Raw genomic sequence first — 21102 nt, 5'->3', positions numbered from 1 at the left:
CTGTTGATGGTCAAGTTAGCAAAACAAAACAAAACACCCCAACAACACAGGAAAAGTATTTTTCCAACAGATGAAGGTGAACAAAACTTTCATTTCCAACACTATACAGAGTGGAGTTTTCCATTTTATTTACTTATTTGTGATCTAAATGTATATGTGTAATTTCAATGTTATATTCAACAATGTATCAATTATTCCTGCATAATCAACCACTCTTAAACTTAGTGGCTAAAAACAATCCCCATTTTATTTGCTCATAATTATGAGTCACCATGTAAACTGGGTGTAGCAGGATGGGTTCTTGGTCTTGTCTGAAGGCAACCAATGTGAGCACAAACTCATTAGTCATCTGACAGCTTGACTAGGATAGGTAGTTCTAGACAGCCTCACTCACAAGTCTGGTGGTTTCTGCTGACTGCACAATGGGCGCCTCTCTCTACTTGGTCATTCATCCTCAAGGAGGCTATATTAATTAAGCCTATTTACATGGGAAGCTTATGGGAGCAAGAGAGTGACAGCAGAGGCTTCAAGGCCTCTCGACAAGAGACTTTGCTTAGAAGTTGTCTGATATTTCTTCTGACATGTCTGTTGTTCAACCCAAATCCCAAATCCAGTCTATGCTTAAAGGCTGGGAGAATAGGGATTGCCTGTTAATGGAAGGGGGTGTAAAGGATGAGGGGAGCCATTTTAATCCTCCATTTTCTTACCTTTCACCCAAGAATATACATGCCTCCTATGTGCAAAATGTATCAAAGGCTTAAATGTAAGTGCTAAAACCATAAAACTCATACAAGAAAACAAAGAGGTAAATCTTCATGACCTGTGATGTTGCAATGAATTCTTAAATATGACAGTAAAAGCATAAAGAAAAACGACAAAAGGATAAACTGAAATTTATCAAAATTAAAAACGTTTGTACATCAAGGGACATTATCAAGAAAGTGAAACACAACCTATATAATGGGGGGAAATGCTTGAAAATCATATATTTGATTAGGGTCCAGGATCCAAATATATAAAGAAATTTTACAACTCAACAACAAAATTGTTGAGCTATGAAAAATGGTTTGTTAGTTCCTCAATAAGTTAAACATAGAATTACCATTCCATTTGATAAAGCAATTCCACCCATAGGTGGAACTGAAAAAAGAACTGAAAAGAACCAAAAGAACTGAAAAAAAGGTATTTACAATAGACAAAAGGTGGAAACAATCCAAAGGCCCACCAACAGATGAACAGTTAAACATAGTGGTATATACATATAATGGAATATTGCTCAGCCATAAAAAGTAATAAAGTACTGATACATGGTGCAATGTGGATGAACTTTAAAATGTTATGCTAAGAAAGAGGAGCCAGACAAAAAAGATCATATTGCATGATTTAATTTATATGAAAAAAATTCAGAATACGTAAATCCATAGAAATTGTGGTTGCCACACCAGGGTAGAGGTGAACAGATATTAAATCCTTAATGTGAATGGGGTGGTGAAAATGTTCTGGGACTAGACAGAAGTGGTGACTGTACAACATTGTGAATGTATTAAATGCCACTGAGTTGTTCACTTTAAAATGGTTAATTTTACGGTACGTGAACTGTGTCTCAAATAAAAAAAATGTTTAACTAGAACAAAGTATGGGCTTTAGTTAATAATAATGTATCAATATTGATTCATTAATTATAATAAATGTACTATTCTAATGTAAGATATTAGGCTAGGGAAAACATGGTCCAGAGTATATATGAAATCTCTATATTATCTTCCCTATCTTTCTATAAGTCTTAAACTGTTTTAAAATAAAGTTTAATAAAACAATACTATTTAGAAGACATAAAAATTAATTAAATGAAAGGAAATAATACTAAAGCAAAAAATATGACCATGGCTTTTGAATTATGAGGTTTGAACCCCATCAGATTAATTATGAAGCCCCAAAGTTCTTATGGGAATTGTAACATTTTGGACTAAAATACAAAAGATTAAAAATGCAGAGAAACTTCCAATTTATATCAGTGTTATGAACAAAACTGTGTTCTACTAAAATTCATATGTTGAAGCCCTAATCTCCAATGTGACTATATTTGAAGATAGGGCCTTTAAGGAGATAATTAAAGTTAAAAGATGTCATAGAATGGAGTCCTAATCCAATAAAACTAGTATTCTTATTAGAAGACAAAAAAAAAAAAAATAACCTACCAGAGCTCACTCTCTCTCAACATGTGGGCACAGAAGAAAGGCCATGTAAGAACACAGTGTGAAGGAGGCTGTTTACAAGCCAGGAAGAAATCCTCAATAGAAACCAACTGTGACAACACCTTGATTTTGGACTTCTAGCCTCCAGCGCTGTGAGAAAATAAACTTCTGTTGTTTAATTCTTCCAGCCTGTGGTATTTTTTATGGCAGCCTGAACTAATACAGGAAAAAAGTTTCAGAGTAACTACTCAGGTCTACTTCTTATGGAATTCTAAATATCTCTCAGAACCAAGAGCTCAGAGAGTAATGCAAAGAGACAAAGAGAACCACAAATTAGGAAACTATCCCCAGGAAGCAGAACTGGGTCTTGGCAGCATTGTTTAGACTCAGAAGTGACAGACATAACACCATGTGCCCTCATAAATTTCAGAATTACAGGCATCAGTGAAAGTTATGTGTCTTTCATTTCTCTCCTTTTGAGTAACACTGTTCATTGTGACAATTTTGTCCCTGCTTCACCACTGTTTGCTAAGTGTGCAGGAGCAGTATTTAACATCATTTTAATTCACAGATATCTAGACCAAAAGAAGCTGCACCCAGAGAACATCATCCACATCATATCTGTTGTGGAACATATAATCATGGACCTCTGCATGATACCATCATGGAATGAAACTTTTGGGGGGTTGGTGATTACAGTCTCCAATTGGATGGGTTGTGGACCATGATGTCAATGAACCAACAGATTGACTGCTACATAAAGTGTCCCCACAAATTCATTTCTCGTGTCATCCACATCTTGTCTAATATTCTACTGCATTAACAAAGGGATTGATTATGTGCTTTGCTTTGGCCAGTGGGACTTGAACAATCATAATACACGCAAATAGTTTAAGCTTTTGCCCACTGAGATCTGTCCTCCTAGAACACTGTCCCAGACATGGGTGTGAGGCCATCTTAGTCACTATTTCCAGTTGAGTTAGCAGGTGTTTACATCCACATAACTGGCCCCAGGCAAGAACTAACAAAATTGTCCAGCTGAGCCCAGAACAAATTGCTCAACGGTAACAAAATAAATGCTTGTTCTAGCCACAAAGTTTGAGAGAGAGACAGAGACAGAGAGAGAATGTGTGTGTATGTGTATACCAATAGATGGGAAAAAAAATGTTTACTTTTCTGAAGTTATTTTCATGAAAACAATAAAAACCAAATCCAGATTCCAATGAATAAGTGAGTAATTTGTAGGAAACAAATGTTTAATTTATGCAATCCTTTTCAGATGTTAGTTACGTAAAACATGAAGAAAGAGAAAAAGATATGTTTAAAGGTGTATGGGATAAAAAATATTTTCTTGAAAACAAGAGAAACATCAATATTTTAAATATTGATAGGAGTGAGTTAGGGGGAAAAAAAGTAAATTTGGAAGAGAGATGTGAACACCTGATGGAACAAGATCCTTGAAAAAGATGGAATGCAGATGAGGGGAGTAGCTACTGAGGAGGGAAGAGATTTCCCATGGAAGGACAAAAGGAATAATATTTGTGGAATTCAAGAATGTTAAGTGGGATAACAAGAGTTTGAAGCATTTCTATTGTCATACCTCCTATTTTCTTTGTAAAGTAAGAGATGAATGAGTAGTGAATTAGAGGATTTGGAGGCCTGAACCAAAGAGAGGACGGGAATAGCCACTGGAGAATACTAGAGAAAGTTCTGGTTAAGAAACAGAATAATTTCAGAGCACTGCTAAAGGCCCCACTGAGGTTGGACACCACGAATGTGTAACATCTCAAATTGGGATTTCTGTGTAATGTTTTCTGGCACTATTCAGCAGCCTGGGGTGTAGGAATGGAGATGGCAGCTCATGAGAGGGAACTCATCAGGGCTTGCAGAGTTCCGTCAGACTAGAAGGATGGTGAGATAAAAAAGTGAAGAACCAGATATACCAAATAGTGAGTGTTTTAAGAGATGAAATCATTAGTCAAGAAAGTAAATAATGGAAAACGGGAATGATAGAATGGCAAATAGTGAACACTTTAGGATTTGAAGTGTCCTTAAGTTTCAAATGAAATAGAATTAACAGAATAAGAGAACTCAAAGTATTAGAGATTTGGTCAGTAGGATCAGATGATTAAATATTATTTTTCAGAATTTGAAAACACATGTGAAATGGTATAAGCACAGCAAAATTTTCTAACTGGAATTGCAGGCATTTCAACATTCATATTTTTTTGATCCTCATAGCTGACCTACTTTCAGGGATACTCTCAGTATGGGGGAGAATAGGATGTTCTTAGATCTCAGACACACCTGCCTGGATGCTAACTCTGACATTGACTGTGTGATCTTGGGGGAAGTCGTTATCTCCGGAATCTGTTTCCCCACCTGTAACTGGGGATAATGGCAGTTTCTACCTCACAAGTTTTTTGTAAGGTTTCAATGAAATCATACATATTAAGTGTTTAATACGGCTTATGATATATAGTAAGCGCTTAGTATTACCATTACAACACTTGTACTGCTAATAATGTTATCATTTTTGTATAACACATTCTTTATATTTTAAAGAATGATTTCTAAATACTTTCTATGCCATTCTTTCAAATCATGGTAACATTTTAATGATTTGTATTGATCAAATGAAGAAAAAAATTTCAGTTCAGTAGAAATGACTCCAAAGTAAATAAAGCTATCTCTAGTCTAGGTCATCTAGAAAAATACAGTGGAAAAAAAATAAAACAAAATCTTGTACTTGTATGGGAAGTTATCCAGGTAATTACTTCTATCATATTGCCATGTTTTCTCATTCTTCGCAAAAATAAAATATAGAGAAAAGGTTCACAGTAACTCTACTTTGAAGAATTTCCTTTTCAAAATTCAGAATTGCAATTAAACTATTAGGAATGCATGGACAGACTTATGGCAGATTCATCTCTGCTAATCACAGGCTCTACAGCATTCATTCTGACTATAACGGAAACCACTGCGATTCAGTGTGCAAACAAACTGTAATGGTTGATCCAAAGAAGACTGACCTTAGGGCACCTGGGTAGCTCAGTCGATTGACTGTCCAGCTCTTGATTTTGGCTCAGGTCATGATATCACAGTGCATGGGTTCAAGCCCACATTTGGCTCTACACTGACAGGGCGGAGCCTGCATGGGATTCTGTCTCTCTTCTCTCTCTGCCCCTTCCCTGCTTGCTTTCTTTCTCTCAAAATTAAAAAAAAAAATTTTTAATTTAAAAAAAGATTGATCTTTTCACTTACTTAATGTAGTCCATACCCAAAGTAGATGATGGCTTTATAATTATTTATAGAGCTTTATCTAATAAAAGATTAAGACGATTCTGATTAAAAATAAACAAGCACTGTTTCCATAAGAAACCCCACAACCATCAGCAGTAGCCCCCAGCCCTAGAAAACTAATCTGCTGTCTCTACAGACTGGCCTATTTTGGACATTCCACATTAACGGGATCATACGATACGTGGCCTTTTGTGATTATGGTAATGGTTGCACAACTCTGCAAATACACTAAAAAATGCTGAATTGTACACTTTAAATGACAAACTTTATGATATTTAAATTATCTCAATAAAGCTGTTTTAAAAATCAAGCACTTTATAGAGAAACACAATTGGTAAGTTAGACAAATGTGAAAATGGTGTAATTAAAAGAAGATGAACTGCAGGCCTAGAGAGAACATCACTTTCTTTTTCTCTGTCCTTGACCCCAACCCAATCCCAGCATAAATGTACTCCTTACAGTCCCAAGAAAAACCCAATTTCAATGGGAAGAAATGTCACTGTGAATTGAACAAAGTCAAGAATGTTACTTGGGCCATACTTTCAGATTTGCAGGCCTTAGCAGAAGAAATGTACTTATTTGGGCAAAACACCCCTTTCTCTTTTGCTGGCTGGCAGATCCTTCATGAACCAGCCTGCCTTCATCATTAGGCCATTTTTTTTCCCCAACAATTGGAGTAATAAAACACGAAGTTTGGGTAATGTGGAGACATAATTAACCAGTTACCTGCTTTGACTCCTAACCCCCAAATCCAGAGGAATCACATAATCTGCAACTCAAAATAGGACTTATTTTTTGCCCTTCACGTTGGGGATTGCAATGGAATTTGGGGTGGAGGTTCCAGCTGGTATCACCAAGTTGTTTCTCTGCGTTATTTTGCCCTCTGCACACATAATCCCTTGGAAACTGGTAAAGGGGTGAGCCCTGTTGCTCCCCCAGAACTAGACAGGTAAAGACAGTGCCTGGGACTATAGGCAATGAATGAATAAAACTGAATAATGTTAAACTCCTCCCAAGGGTACAATCAGCTGACGACTTTTATTGGATAAAATATTTTCAAGTGGTAAAAATGTTGAGAAGAAATGTCCTGCAATTTTAAGGACTACACTCATATGCCTCTTGAAGAAGACAACACCCTATATCAAGCATGAAGACTGGTCCATCAGAACTTTCTCAGAGCCAGATCCAACAACAGTGGTGAGGGAAGAGATACAGCACAAACCTATCCTCTTGTTTGCACAATCTATTTGTGCAGTGTTTGCACAGAATAATCTTAATGAAAGGTATGGGAAGGTTTTTATCATTCTTGTCATCTTTTGAAAATAACCAGAAGTTACAGTGTTTTCAGAATTGAACTCCCTTCAGAATAATAAAGGCAAACAGGTTAAAAAGACAGAATCATTACATTCTCTTTCAACAGACCTATTAAGTATTTCTTTAGAACAAAATAACTCATTAAGAAGGGCACGCCGTCCTTTCACACACCAATTTACTCATCTAATCATCTAATCAGTTTAGTGTCCCTAAAAATGATGTAAATACTATTTAATTTACTAGTCAAGTTGGCTTATGGAAATTACTACTTAGCATGATTGCCTCTGGATAACGAACAGACAGGTAGGGGGAAAAAAAATCTATTTAATAAGGTCGTTTCACCCTTCTGAAGTGAGACTATCAAAAACATGTCTAGATTAGTAAATTATACAACTAAGCAAAGATTCTATAAAATATTCCAAGTATCATTAAAAAAAATAACTCCCTGGGATGAGTAACAGCCCTTACAGGTTCTATCAAGCTTCCAAAAAATGTTAGCATTTTAAATCTTACCCGTTTCAAATGCTCTTGTATTTTAGATTCCACATTTTCAATGTGTGAAATCATTTTGTTGACACATGGTGCTGGGATGTTTACTAAAGCACAGCTTTGACGTCGACATGGGTAACTAAAGTAAATGCCTTCATTCACCCCTTAAAGATAAAGCAGACAGAAATTAGTTAATAGTTACATACAAAATAGTAAACTGTGATATTCAGAATATGCAAAAAATATTCTGCTTTATTAATACTAAAACTTTTTAAATTTCTTTAATAAACACATTGACAAAGAGTTTAGAAAATTATAGAATGGTATGATATTAGGTGATATTAATTGTATGTAATTATTAAAGTATCCTATAACATCATGAACTAAACATTAAAAAAAACACTAAAGAAAAAAGGCAAAAAACCAGTTAATCCAGTAGTTTCTAAATAGTTCCTGAATCACTTAAAAAATGCCTTTGAAATATATTTCAAATTCTCCCTTCAAAGAGAGTCCACATCTCCCAGTGTAAATAATATCCAACCATTCATGCATTGAAAAAGTTCTTTAAATCCAGCATGAGTTTCTCTTGCTGAAAAAAAATAAAAGCAGGTCCCCTTCATCCTTATAATAACCTCATTTTCTACCTTCCATTTCTGAAAATTGGAGTCTCATGCAAAGAGTGATTGATGTTCCCACTATAGCATTCAAGTTGTACTCATCATAAAATCCACTCAGTCGGATGTGCCTCAGTGATTCTAATCCTGGCATGTCCCGAGTCGACTGAAGGTTGCAGAAGCACAGCAAAGTTGTCCATGAAACTCCACCAAAGTGCTTACTTGCAGTCCTTTTGCCTCTAAGGACTCTATTGGGCTGGATGATAGCTGCAGTCACTGATCTTAAATGCAAGACACAAAATAGGCTCGGTGCCTCAGTGAGAACAGTGTGATGTCCTCATTTCGGCTGACCTTGAAGAACACAGAAGTTATGCCGTTGCCTCCAGACTGTGCTTTTTGTCTCCATGCCAACTCAGAGAGTAAATATCTTCATTTAAACAGCAATGTTTTAAATATCTTTTAAATAACATCTCCTCCAAAAACATAATGTCCATGAAAACAGCATACCTGTTTCATTTACAAATGTTTACACTATCCCATATGTTACATATATGTATAAACACATATACGTGTATACGTATACACACATATATGCACACTAACACTTTTTGAGAACTAAAAATATGTGCCAAACATGGAACTATGCTAAGTACTTTTGATTCCATATTTTATTTAATCTTCACCACAATCTTATGAAATGGATTATCTCGATTTCAAAGGTGAGAAAACAAAGGCTTAGTGAAATTATATAATGTGTCCATTTCCACAGAACTGGTAGGTGGGAGAACTGAAATTTGAACTATATCTCCTTGGCTTTGGAGTATAAGCCATACTTTAAGGTTGTTCTTATATTTTTACAAAGGTGGCAAAAAAAGTGAAGCAGTCCTAAAAATATATTTCAGGGCATCTCAAATGTTTCACATATCACTCATTTTTGAGTTTTGCTTGTTCCTTCAAGGTATCAGTGCTGATATTCCAATGTAGCTTAGTTTGCTTTGACTATACTCAACACATATACTTGCTATGAACATTTCGTGTGTTATATTCCATCTCTCATCTATAGTTCATACACAGATATATATTTTCATCTCCGTAACAGTCATAGGGCTAAAGAACAAGCTGGTGAAAATTACATATTGATCTCCTATCCAAATATCTTGATAAGGGCATGTTGCCCTTCCCTCTAGAAATAAAGTTTTAATACACATTTAACAACCAGGCAGTTGTCCTTAGACTCAAAACATTTGTTTTGCTTCATTAAATGTAGAGAAAACAAGGATAGCAATGACTCATTTAACATTTTTTTGTATGTACCACTCTCACCCTATTATGTGAATACTAATTAATTTCCATTACACCCCTATGGTTTGGGATTAACATTTTGCATACAGTAAAGTGAAGAAATACTACGAAGTTAAAATTTGCAATAAAAGTCTGTAGAAGACATGGCATCTTGAGCAGCGCAATGTAAACCCAGAATCCAGGAGTTATTATCACTGTTTTTATTCTAGTACAGGCATAATACAAGTTACAACTTTCCTTTACATTTCTTTTCAATTTAGAGACACCCTAGATCACTACACTAGGTGTCCACGTTCATTCTTTTTTTGACTGGAATGATAACTAACTGTGCTTAAGTTAAAGCTATCCAGTCTCTAACCTCAGATTTCTGACTTAATAAATGAATGGGTTGGTAGGGTGTTGTACAAAATCTTTTTCACCTTAAATTCCATGATACAGCTAATTAATGATTTTAGTCAAACATACTGATAGAACTCCTCGCAAAGCCTGTGCACAAATTGTCAGAGTGAGTGTTTAAAGACAAGCTCAGGCAAGACTTATAACCTCTCTAAACATCTGCCCAACTTTAATTCCCTTACTCAGAACCAATGCCTAAGAGGTAAGTAAGATCTTCCTGGATCTAGGCTACAGTTGAGGTTTGTTGGCTCTATAACCTGAAACTCCCATTTAAAAAAATACAGACTGGTTGATTTTATGGGCAAATGAAATAAAATGCAGTGTTCATAAACTGCCAACTCTCTTTGCAGTGAATGTAATCCTTTCATAATTTATTCACCCAACCCATCCTCCCTTCTCTCCTGCTTTTAATATGTGGTTCCTTTATGTCCATTACCCGAATTACTGTATTGTCCCTTTATCTGAACTCAGCACTCAGGAGAAAACTTATCGAAACACAGATTTGCTTTTCACATTCTGTTATCCCTTTTAACATCTTTTCTTTCCCAGATGTAGAAAAAGTCAGTGTTCTCAAGTTTAGAAATAACTTCTCCTCCTTGGAAAGCCTCTGTGTGATTAACAGAAAGTACCTTTAATTTTTTTTTTTTTTTATAGACACAAAGTTCCCTTTAGTTTTTGTTACATACAGGAGGAATCGGGGTACAGGGAACCTTTCTCTGACTTTAGAATTACTTTCTTTTTATTGAACCTTACAATGTAGAAGACATTTATCACTGAATATATAAAATAGTATGCATAGACTCTCAGAGTTGGAGATGACTAAAGACTGCATCTACTCTAACCACTTTCTTTTTATTTTTTTTTTTAACATTTATTTATTATTGAGAGACAGAGAGAGACAGAGCATGAGTATGGGAGGGGCCGAGAGACAGGGAGACACAGAACCTGAAACAGGCTCCAGGCTCTGACTGTCAGCACAGAGCCCAATGCAGGGCTCGAACTCACAAACTGTGAGATCATGACCTGAGCCGAAGTCGGACGCTTAACAGACTGAGCCACCCAGCAACCCCAAACCACTTTTAATATATAAATGGCCCTGTTCAGTGTTCACTTATCACCAGTCCCTTCAGTCTTTTAAAACTCTGCAATTTCAGTATATTTAGTTTTGCTTCCCTTAAGTAATCACAGGTCTATTTCTGTGTCTGACTACTTCCTATAGCTATTATCTTATACTAAATCTTGCTTTGACTAGCAATTTTTTCAAATGAGCATTCTATACCAACAGTCACAATACCCTCACTTCCTGTTCTCTTCTTTAAATTGCAATTTCTATGCAAATATTAACAGCCTTCTTACATGGTCCTTTCCCTATGAGGAATTCTTGAATCTTTCAGACATTTGGATCTACCTGTATAATTTCTATTTCTTTATTAGAACTTAACACATTGCATTCTAACTGTGTCACATCTATCTGCTTCCCATCTATCTTCCCATGAAGCTTTGCATTCTTTATGGAGAGAAATTATATTTAGTGGCTTAAAAGCTATTGAATAAATAAGTGAAAGAATAAATCACTTTTTGAAAAATGTTATCATGCTGAAACCTGGCTTCTGTTCTCTCCTCTCTAAGAAATCTTCATACAACAATCCCACCAATCAATATTTCTACTACTATCTGTGAAGGAGTAACTGATATAGATTTAGTCTTCCAAGTATGAAAAAAAAAACGCAAGACAACTATTTTCAGACATTGGAAAATAGGAATTCCAGCCTTTGACTCCTGAGAAAGGAAAATTCATAAGGCTGAGTCCCACAATAATCATGCTCTCTGCCAAGGGACAATTCTTCAATTGCAATATAGAGATCTGGGGGAAGAAAAGAACATGGAAATCCTGTTGAGATAAGGGGCAAAGATTAGTATCATAGGTAGTGGAGACAGAATCTTCAGGGCAGGAAACTGAAAAAGACACAGTCATGCAGAGAAGGACCCCAAAAAATCCATGTGAGAGTGCTCTCTGAATCTGTAGATAAGGGCTAGACTCTGTGTGTGTGTGTGTGTGTGTGTGTGTGTGTGTGTGTGTGTGTAGAGTGAAATTCCCTGAATATTTTTTGCAGAAAACCAAGCATACACCACTTTTTTAAAATGTATATTTATTCATTGTGAGAAACACAGGGAAAGAGAGAGACATAGCAGGCAGAGGAAGGACAGAGAGAGAGAGAGAGGGAGAGAGAGAATCCCAAGCAGGGTCCACACTGTCAGCACAGAGCCCAGTGTGGGGCTCAATCCCATGAACCGTGGGATCATGACCTAAGCAGATATCAAAAATTGGTGCTTAACTGACTGAGCCACAGACATTCCCAAGCATATACCACTTTTAAGTTAATCAAATGATTAACTGAGCTGACTACTAGAAAAAGAATCAATTCTCTTCAGAAAAAAATAACAGAATCCAGAATCTTCACAATGTACTACACAAATATCCATTATTAAATCATACAAAGAAACAGAAGAATGTGTTTTAAAAGTCTAGAAAAAAAATCAGTAGAAACTGAACCCAAGATAGCCCAGAAGTTGTAGATAGCAAAGATTTTAAAGTAAATTATAAATACGTTCTAAAAGGTAAAGAAAAAAATATGTTCACGTAATTAAAGGAAAATCTGGTCTTTACAACTGAACACATATTTAGCATCAACATAAACATAAAAATAAAAACTATGAAAAAAAAACAAATGGAAATTCTATAACTGAAAAGTATGAAAATTTAAATTAAAAAATATATTGGTTGGACTTAGCAACAAATTGAATATGGTAAGGACTCAGTGAATGTGTACACAAATCAATAGAAAATATCTACTCTAAAGAACAGAAAGGAAAATGAAAAGAACAGAACTGTGGGACAAAAATCAAACAATCTAACATGTGAAGTTGAGGTTCTTGAAAAAAAAAAAGAAATTTGGAGTGAAAAATATTTGTGGAATAACGGCCACATTATTTCAAAATTTGATGAAAAAACACTGACTTATACATCTAAGAATCTCAGCAAATCCCAAACAACTAAAATATAAAGAGAACAAACTACATCTGGGAATATCATAGTCAAATTGCTGAAAAACAATAATACATAAATAGTCTTTAAAATAGCCAGAAAACATGACTATGAAGGTAATAGGATATGAATAAGAGCTACATTTCTCATAAGAAAAAAATGCAGGCCAGAATATAATAGAAAAATATATTTAAAGTGCAAGCAGGCAGGAGGCAGAAAGGAAAGAAGGAAGGATGGAGAGAGAGAAACATTAAAGAAAAAATAAATTAGACTTCACCAAACAAAACATTCAGCTCCTCAAAAAAAAAAAAAAATTACAACAAATGAAAAGACAAACAAGAGAATGGGAGATAATATGATTGGAAAGTTGGAGCATGATCAGAGAATTACAACTTTCACTCCCGTTCCAGACCTCCAGGGAAGGGAGAGGGGCTGGAGGGAATCAATTGCCAATGGCCAATGATTTAATCAGCCATACCTAGGTAAAGAAGCCTTCATAAAAACCCAAAAGGAGAGGGATTGGGACGCTTCCAGGCTGGTGAACACATGAAGATTTGAGGAGAGTGCAAACTCAAAGAGGGCATGGAAGATCGGCACCATCTGCCCTACTTTACTCTATACCGCTCTTCCACCTGGCTGCTCCTGCGTTATATCCTCTTACAATAAACCCATAATCCAGTAAGGAAAATGTTTCTCTGAGTTCTGTGGGTCATTCTAGCAAACTCAAGGGGGGGGGGGTTCACCGGAACTGCCAGTCTATAGTAGTTGGTCAGAAGCGTAGGTGATATCTGGGCTTTGGATTGGCCTCTGTGGTGGGGGGAAGGGCAATTTTGTACAACTAAACTCTTAACCTGTGGGATCTGACTCTAGTTCTAGGGAGATGGTGTCAGAATTGAGTTGCCTTTTAGGATCCTAGATGGTGTCCAAGAATTGCTGGTAGTCCGGAAACCCTACACTCACACACTGGAATTGGGTGCAGAACCTTTAATTACCTTGTGCCACCTCTGCTATTACTCTATACAGCCATTCTTTTCTGCTGTGTTGTACTAATTGCTTGACAATTATATTTTACCTGGCCTGCAAGATTATACATTTCAGATAAGGGTATTTTCTGAAATACCTCTATATCCTAATAGCACACGTATATTTCAGTGTCTTGAATTAACTGTTTCATAAACCAATCATTGGTATTTTACAAAGGTTGTCCCAAACTGTAACAATAAACCCTAAGTCTGGAGATTAAAACTCTCTTCAACATTTCTACTAGAGAAAAATAGGTAAAGAATCAGAATGCCACCTTATCCCAATTTTATCTTGTCAAACTGAAAATCTCCAGAGCAGAAGTTTATCAAAATCAAGAGTAAACATTTTTTATTAATATAGAGTTCTCCTCCAAAATAATCTGAAGTACGAACCCTCATACATGAAATGTATGCATTTTGTCATCTCTTTCTACCTCTTTCGACATACAATATCAGAAATACCTTCAAGAGCTAATATTTTATGGACTCTTAATTCTGGATTTCACACCACAAAAACATGAGTCCTGCTTCTTTTTCTTCTAAGAAACATATCCTCAATGAACTGGAAAGGCTCTAGCACCTGCTAGTCTTGGCATAAGCAATAAAGAAAATGTTCATTTTAAAAATTCAACATTTCTGAAATTATAAACAATTCTTATAACCAACTGTAATATATTATTAATAAAATAGGTAATAATATTGTGTTCTTAATATTATATATCATTATGCTAAATAGTACTGATATTTAGGATGTATTTCTTAATAAAAATATAATATGGACATCACAAACTAATGAGAAAATACAGCTTACATGGATTATTATATAACTTATTTTTTGTCCTTACCTTCAGTATTTGTCATTTTATTTTCATGAAAAATCTCAATGGCTTCCTTAGGGGCACCAAATAGAACCAAAGCTTGTGATGTGGCATTGTCTTTGAAAAAGAAAACAAAAATTTCAGTGGGCAGTTAATATAAATTTATTTAAATAAGGACAATAATATGTAAAACTATGCTGTAAAAGTGTTATCCTTGCAAAAGCAACTATAGTTCAAATATTAACCAAAACCCACAGTAGAATATATTTGGATGTTTTCTCTGGTACTTCAACTGGGTTAACTCTCACAAGAAGGTATTCCAAATAGCATCCAGCTATTAAAAGCAAACACTGAGAGACTGTTCAGAGTGACATCACCAAAACAATGGAGTAGGAGACCCAGCCTCCATTGTACAACAAAGTTCAACAGTTAGATGGTTATGAACAAACAAAAATAGTTCTGGGAGAGCTCAGGAACCCATTCAACAAACTTTAGCAACACAGTAGAACAAAAAAACAAAAAGATGCCTGTGAATAATCTCACAAAAAGGGAAGGAAAACAGCTTCATTTTGACTGCATCATCCCATCCACCAGGCCAACATTGCTTAGCACCAAGAGGGAACGCTCCAGCTTGAAATAGTTCCCCGCACTGGGAAATGGAGGACAGGGTAGGAGACCAGCTCCCCTACCCTTCTGGTGCACTGTACAAAAGATCTACTTTGGTTTCACCCCACTCAGAGACTGGCAAAGCCAAGACTTATGGAGAGGGTTTCAAACAAGGAAGAAGGGCAGAAGCTACCAATATCAGTATCAATATACAGAAAAAGCGATCACATTTCCCAGTGGCCTCCTCTGCAGAGGACCCCAGCAGGTTTGCTGGAGAAGGTGTCCTAAAATGAAAGAGAGGGTTAAGTGTTTCCCAAACATAAGGTGAGGGAGTTCACCACCACCAGACCTGCCTTACAAGATATTCTGAAAGGAGTTCTGAAAGCTAAAATGAAAAGACTTTAATCAGTAACATGAAAACATTTGAAAAAATAAAATACATTGGTAAAAATAATTACATAGTCAAATTCAGGATACTCCGATAGTATAGTATAGTGGTATGCTAATTGCTTAACTCAAATATAAAGATTAAAGAAGTATTAAAAATAGCTATAGCAGTAATAACTTACTAATGGATACACAATATAAAAAGATGTAAATTGTGACATCAGAAACATAAAAAGGAAGCCATAAAAGGGTAGAGTTTTTGTATGTAATTAAAGTTGTTAATCAACTTAAAATATACTACGATAGCAGGGTGCCTGGGTGGCTCAGTCAGTTAGGTGTCCAACTCTTGGTTTCAGCTCAGGTCATGATCTCATGGTTTTCTGAGTTTGAGCCCACATCAGGCTCAGTGCTGACAGGGTGGAGCCTGCTTGGGATTCTGTGTCTCCCTCTCTCTGTCCCTCCCCACTCTCATAGCTATCTCTGGTTCTTTCTCAAAATAAATAAATAAACTTTAAAATATTAAAATATACATATATATACACACACATATGTGTGTATACACATATATATGTATGTATACATATGTATACATACATATATATGTGTATACATATGTATACATACATATATATGTATATATATGTATATATATGTGTATATATGTATACGTACATGCATACGTATATATGTATGCATATATACATATATATATGTATGCATATATATGTATATATGTGTGTGTATATATGTATACATACGTGTATACATATATATGTATGCATATATATACATATATATGTATGCATATATATGTATACACGTATGTATATATATACATACATATATATGTATACACACATGTATGTGTGTATATATATATATGTATATTTTAATATTTTAAAGTTTATTTATTTTGAGAAACATATATATGTATGTATACTACTATACTATAGTAGTATACTATACTATACTACTATATATGTATATATACGTATATATATGTATGTACGTATATATACATATACGTATATATGTATGTGTATATATATATATGTATGTGTATATATATATATATATATATATATACATGTATGTATACTACTATACTCTAAAATGTTTTATGTAAGCCTTAAGGTAACCACAAAGCAAAAACCTATAGTAGATACACAAGAGAAAAAGAAGGGAATCAGAGTACACCACTATGGAAAATTACCAATGCATAAAGGAAAACAGCAAGAGAAGAAATGAATAAAAGAAGTATAAAATAGGCAGCAAACAATCAGTTTTAGGAGAATAGATCTAGGAAACTCAGTGACTCCATCAAACATAGTAATATCTGTATCATGTGTCCCAGAAAAAGAAAGAAAAGGGGTCAGAAAATTTATTTGAGGAAATAATAGCAGAAAACTTCCCTAATCTCGGAAAGGAAACAGATAATCAGATTCAGGAGGCACAGAGAACTCCTGTCAAGATCAACAAAAGCAGACACACACCAAGACAAAATGTAATTAAACTTGCAAAATACAGTGATACAGAAAAAAATCTTAAGAGCAGCAAAACAAAAGAAGTCCTTAACCTCCAAGAGCAAACCCCTAAGGCCAGCAGAACTTTAAATACAAATGTTGCAAGCCAGAAGGGAGTGGCATGATATATTCAACATGCTGAATGGGAAAAATATGCAGCCAAGAATACCCTATCCAGCAAGGCTGTCATTCAGAATACAAGGAGAGATAAAGAGCTTCCCAAACAAACAAAAACTAAAGCAGTTCATGACCGCTAAACCAGCCCTGCAAGATATATCAAAGGAGACTCTTTTAGTGGAAAGCAAAGACCAAAAGTATAAAGGAGGAAAGCAAAGGCAGGAATAATGAATATTTCTGTAAAAAAATCAGTCAAGGAACTCACACACACGCACACAAAGGATATAAAATATGACACCACATACCTAAAATGTGGGGAGGAGAGGAAAAAAGAATGGGTTCAAACTGAAAAGAACATCAACTTCATATAGACCGCTATATGCAAAAAAAGGTTATATAAAAACCTAGGAGCATCTGGGTTACTCAGTAGGTTGAGGGTCCAACTCTTGATTTCAGCTTTGGTCATGATCCTGAGGTCACGGGATTAAGCCCTGCATCAGGCTCTATGCTCACAGCATGGAACCTGGTTGGGATTCTCTCTTCCTCAATCTCTCTCTCTCTCTCTCTCATTCAAAATTATTAAATAAGCTTAGAAAAAAAGAGTAAAGGTTATTTACAAGCCCAATGTAACAACATATCCAAAACCAATAATAAAAAGGCAAAGAATAAAGATAAAGAAATCCAAATAAATCACTAAAGAAAATCACCAAAACGTGAAAGAGAAAAAGACAAGAAAGAAACAGAGTAAATCTTCAAAAACAAAAAACGAGAGTGACAGAATGGCAATAAGTACATATCTATCAATAATTACTTTGAATGTAAATGGAATAAACACTCCAATCAAAAAAAAAAAGGTGAAAAAAATAAGACCCATTTATATTCTGCCTATGAGAGATTCATTTTAGACCTAAAGATATCTGCAGATTGAAAGTTAGATGATGGAGAAACATTTATCATTCAAACGGATGTCAAAACAAAGCTGGAGTAGCAATACTTATTTCAACAAAATAGACCTTTAAACAAAGAGACAAAGAAGACACTATATAATACTAAAGGTGACAATCCAACAAGATATAATAATTGTAAATATCTATGCACGCAATGCAGAAGTACTCAATTACATAAAATAACCAATATAAAGGAATTAATAATAACACAGTAACACTAAGGCACATTAACACTCTACTTACATCAATGGACAGATCATCTCAACAGAAAATCAGCAAGAAAACAATGACTTTGAATGACACACTGGAACAGATGGGTTTTAACAGATATATTCAGAACATTCCATCCTAAAACTGCAGAATACACATTCTTTTCAAGTGCATATGGAACATTCTCCAGAAAATATCACATATTAGTTCACAAAACCAGCCTCAATAAATTCAAGAAGACTGAAATAATACTATGCATCTTTTCTGACCACAACAGTATGAAACTAAAAGTCACCCACAAGAAAAAATCTGGGAAGACCATAAATACATGGAGGTTAAAAAACATGCTACTGAACAATGAATACGTCAACCAGGAAATAAAAGAAATTAAAAAGTACATGGAAACAAATGAAAATGAAAACACAACAGTCCACAACCATTGAGATGCAGCAAAAGCAGTTCTAAGAGGAAAGTTTATAGCAATACAGGTCTATCCTAAGAAGCAAGTAAAATATATGGTAAACAACCTAATTTTACACCTAAAGGAGCTAGAAAAAGAACAATAAAACTTAAAACCAGCAAATGGCAGGAAATCATGAAGATTAGAGACGAAATAAGTAATACAGATACTAAGAAAACAATAGAACAAATCAATGAAACCAGGAGCTGATTCCTTACAAAAATTAGTAAAAGTGATAAACTTCTAGCCAGACTTAGCAAAAAGAAAAGAAAAAAAGACTTAATAAAATCACAAATTAAGGAGGAGAAATAACAACACTATAAAAATATTAGAAATTATAATAAAATATTATGAAAATATGTATACCAACAAATTGGACAACCTAGAAGAAATAGATAAATTCTTAGAAATAAACTACCCAAACTGAGACAGGAAGAAAATAGAAAATTTAAACAGACCCATTACCAGCAAAGAAATTGAATCAGTATCAAAAAATCTACCAACAACAAAAGTCCAGGAACAGACAGCTTCACAGGCAAATTCTACCAAACATTTAAAGAACAGCTAATACCTATTCTTAAACTATTATAAACAATAGAAAAGGAAAGAACACTTCTAAATTCATTCTATGAGGCCAGTATTATCCTGATACCAACACCAGACAAAGATACCACTAAAAAAGAGAACTACATCATATCCCTGATGAATAAAGATGCAAAAATCATCAATAAAATATTAGCAAATGAAATCCAACTGTATATTTTTAAACGATTTTTTAAAAATCATTCACCACAATCAAGTGGGATTTATTCCTGCATTGCAAGGGTGGTTCAATATTCTCAAATCAATCAACCGTGATACATCACATCAATAAGAAAAAGGATAAAAACCACATGATCATTTCAATACATACAGAAAAAGCATTTGACAAAGTACAGGATCCATTCATGACAAAAGCTCTCAATAAAGTAGGTTTAGAGGAAACATACCTCAACATAAATAAAGTCCACACACGAAAAATCCACAGTGAACATCATCCTCAATGGGGAAAAACTGAGAACTTTTCCCCTAAGGTCAGGAGTAAGACAAAGATGTCCACTATCACCACTTTTATTCAACACAATACTGAAGTCCTAGCCACAGCAATTCAATAAAGTTGCAGGAAAAAATCAAAATGGATGTACAAAATCAATGTACAGATATCTGTTGCATTTCTATACATCAATAATTAAGCAGAAAGAGAATAATTAAGAAAATAATCCCATTTACAATTGTACCAAAAACACAGGCAGTACCTTCTTTGACATCAGCTGTATCAACTTTTTTCTAGATGTTTCTCCCAAGGCAAGGGAAATAAAAGCAAAAACAAACTATTGGGACTACACCAAGACAAAAAGCTTCTGCATAGCAAAGGAAACAATCAACAAAACTAAAAGGTAGCCTAAAGAATGGGAGAAGATATTTGCAAATGACATTTATGAAAAAGGGTTAGCAACCAAAATATATAAAGATCTAATGAAACTCAACACCCAAAAAAGTAAATAATCCAGTCAAAATATGGACAGAAGACATGAATAGACATTTCTCCAAAGAAGACACAGATGGTAACAAATACATGAAAAAACAGACTCATCATCAGGGAAATGCAAATAAAAACTACAATGAGATATCATCTCACACCTGTCAGAACGGCTGAAATCAAAAACACAAGAAACAATGGGTGTTGGTGGGAACGTGGAGAAAAACAAACACTGGTGCACTGTTGGTGGGAATGTAGCCACTGGAAAACAGTATACAGTCCAGCAACTGCACTATGGGGAAAATACCCAAAGAATACGTGAACAGTGAATTTTGAGGGATACATACACCCCTATGTTTATAGCAGCATTAGTCACAATGTCAAGATATGGAAACAGTCCAAGTGTCCATGGATTGATGAACGGATAAAGAAGATGTGACATATATAGGAATACTATTCAGCCACAAAAAATAATGAAATCTTGCATTTGCAATGACATGGATGTGGAGCTAAAAAGTATAATGTTAAGAGAAAGAAGTCAGACAAAGACAAATACCATATAATTTCCCTCATTTGTGGAATTTAAGGAACAAAACAAATAAGCAAAGGGAAAAAGTGAGAGAGAGAGAGAGAGAGAGAGAGAAGAAAAACCAAGAAACAGACTCTTAATTATAAAGAACAAACCGGTTACCAGAGAAGATAGGGGGATGGGAAATTGGGTTAAATAGGTGATGGAGATTAAGGAGTACACTTGTTCTGATGATGAGCACCAGTTGATATATGGAATTATCAAGTCACCATATTGTATACCTGAAACTAATATAAAATTGTAAA

At 34.9% G+C, this 21102-nt stretch overlaps 1 protein-coding gene across 5 annotated transcripts in view; it reads right to left on the bottom strand.

Moving 5' to 3' along the window:
• The window catches only part of CCDC178 (coiled-coil domain containing 178), a 440607-nt gene that overhangs the window by 378130 nt on the left and 41375 nt on the right, over window positions 1-21102 (bottom strand). For 4 of the 5 annotated variants that reach the window (XM_058692404.1, XM_058692401.1, XM_058692402.1 and 1 more), the window contains exons 3-4: window positions 14527-14616; window positions 7326-7465 (exon numbers count right to left, since the gene is read on the bottom strand). In XM_058692404.1, the coding sequence (XP_058548387.1) occupies window positions 7326-7465; window positions 14527-14616 (230 nt within the window). Of the gene's footprint in view, window positions 1-7325; window positions 7466-14526; window positions 14617-21102 lie in introns of those variants that run through there. The other variant, XM_058692405.1, reaches the window with a different exon arrangement.

This window comes from Neofelis nebulosa, chromosome 11, assembly GCF_028018385.1.
Source record: "Neofelis nebulosa isolate mNeoNeb1 chromosome 11, mNeoNeb1.pri, whole genome shotgun sequence".
Classification (NCBI taxonomy): Eukaryota; Metazoa; Chordata; class Mammalia; order Carnivora; family Felidae; genus Neofelis; species Neofelis nebulosa.
This window is presented reverse-complemented; position numbering and strand designations above follow the sequence as displayed.